Source organism: Mustela nigripes, chromosome 2 (genome assembly GCF_022355385.1).
Source record: "Mustela nigripes isolate SB6536 chromosome 2, MUSNIG.SB6536, whole genome shotgun sequence".
NCBI classification, from domain to species: Eukaryota; Metazoa; Chordata; class Mammalia; order Carnivora; family Mustelidae; genus Mustela; species Mustela nigripes.
In genome coordinates, this window is record NC_081558.1 from 129,214,540 (window position 1) to 129,216,300 (window position 1,761).

General features: G+C 33.0%; 1 protein-coding gene across 1 annotated transcript; it reads left to right on the plus strand.

Moving 5' to 3' along the window:
• The first annotated feature begins 1,320 nt into the window (after positions 1-1,320).
• LOC132010105 (small VCP/p97-interacting protein-like) lies at positions 1,321-1,537 on the plus strand. Its single transcript, XM_059388065.1, is given in 2 exon segments — positions 1,321-1,470; positions 1,472-1,537. Coding segments are annotated over 2 exon segments (216 nt in total).
• The last annotated feature ends 224 nt before the right edge of the window (positions 1,538-1,761 follow it).

A 1,761-nucleotide genomic window follows, 5' to 3' on the forward strand; every position in this document is an offset into this window, starting at 1 on the left:
ACTTCCCACCTGATTCAGTTATATGAGATTATTTATTCTCACATCACAGAAAATGTCTCAATTATCTCTATGACCCATGGGGCGCCTGGGTGGCTCAGTGGATTAAGACACTGCCTTCAGCTCAGGTCATGATCCCAGGATCCTGGGATTGATTCCTGCATTGGGCTCTCTGCTTTGTGGGAAGCCTGCTTCCTCCTCTCTCTCTGCCTGCCTCTCTGCCTACTTGTGATATCTGTCTGTCAAATAAATAAATAAAATAAATCTTAAAAAAAAAAAAAAGAAATAGTTCCATAAGCATTGAGGGCTACACTAGGAAAGGGTGGATCTGGAGTCTCTTGGAGGCTAATTTCCTTCACTCTTTTGGTGGTAAAGAGTCAGTAAAAAGCTGACTCAGTAGTTTGACCTGGCACAATATAAGAGTGGGTTAATATCAGAAACTGCTATTGGACATTTCTTCTATCAGACCTTCTTTTCAATCAGAAAACTTCTATTTTTTACATGTTTATACAACTATGTCCTATCAGTTGACCCAGAAAATATGTAATTAATATAGGAGGACTCTCTATGGAAAAATTGGCCATGGTGGATACAGTCTATCTATACTAAGACTAAACTATGGGCTGAAGGGTTAACTTTTGAGATTATGAAGTTCTACTTAAAAACGTCAAGCATGTAAATATTTCCCCAATAAATATTTTTTATACCCACACTATATGTAACTTGTCATGCCCATCTGTTACCCTTTAGTATAATTTTATTCTAGACCATCCTATAATACTCATAATTATTATATGTTTATATATTAAAAAGAAATTTTTAATATGCTAACATTATTTTAAGTAGTTAGTATGTTGGAACTCTCTAAAATAACATTAATGCATTTAATCATACTTTGAAATCTGTTGTATAACTACATGTGTATTAATGAAAATGTTTTTATTGACATTTTGATTAAATCTCAAAATGCTTATGGACTTTATAATACTAGCATTATCAATAAATGCTTTTTGGTGTAGAAAAAAAGTCAAATTGATTTGATAATATATTCTTGATAATTAAGATTATGCACAGTAAAAAAAAAAAAAAAAAAAAAAAAACAATGAAATGTCACCCAATCTTGACTTGAAATTCAAATTCGGATTCTTTTTTTCACCCCAAATTGTTTGTAACTCTAGCACATTTTATGTTCAAACCATTTTAAATTATTTTTTTTTCTTAATAAGCAAACTATTGGCAATGGAATGTAATGAGTTTCAGTAAAATTTCCATATATAGCCTGGTCTGGGGCTGGCCTAGTAAGGGACCCCAGCCTCCTTTCCCATGGGGCTATATTTCTCCTGTCCTGGGGAATCTATACCTCCCTGGTCAGACATGGAAGAAATAAGAGCAAAGCTTGCAGAGATTGCAAAGAGAAGACAGAAGGAAGCTGCATCTTGGGACATTTTGGTTGTTTGATCTGTGGAAGTAGAGATAGAAAAAGAAAAAAAAAAAAATAGAAAACCAAATCACTGCCTCTGAGCCACCACCAGAAGGTTAGGTGTACAGTTACTTAAGCATAACATGAGTGGAATAGTTGCCAGTAATTAATATCTGCTGTCAAGTTACTGCTATCAGTAATTAATATCTGCTATCTCATCTTAATTTCTTCTCTTTGAATAAATAAATATTCAAACTTTATCATTTTAGTGCCATTAAATTCAGTCACTGCTTTTTCAATATTGATATGTTGAAAACACTTTTGATTTTCTTTTTTTTTTTTTT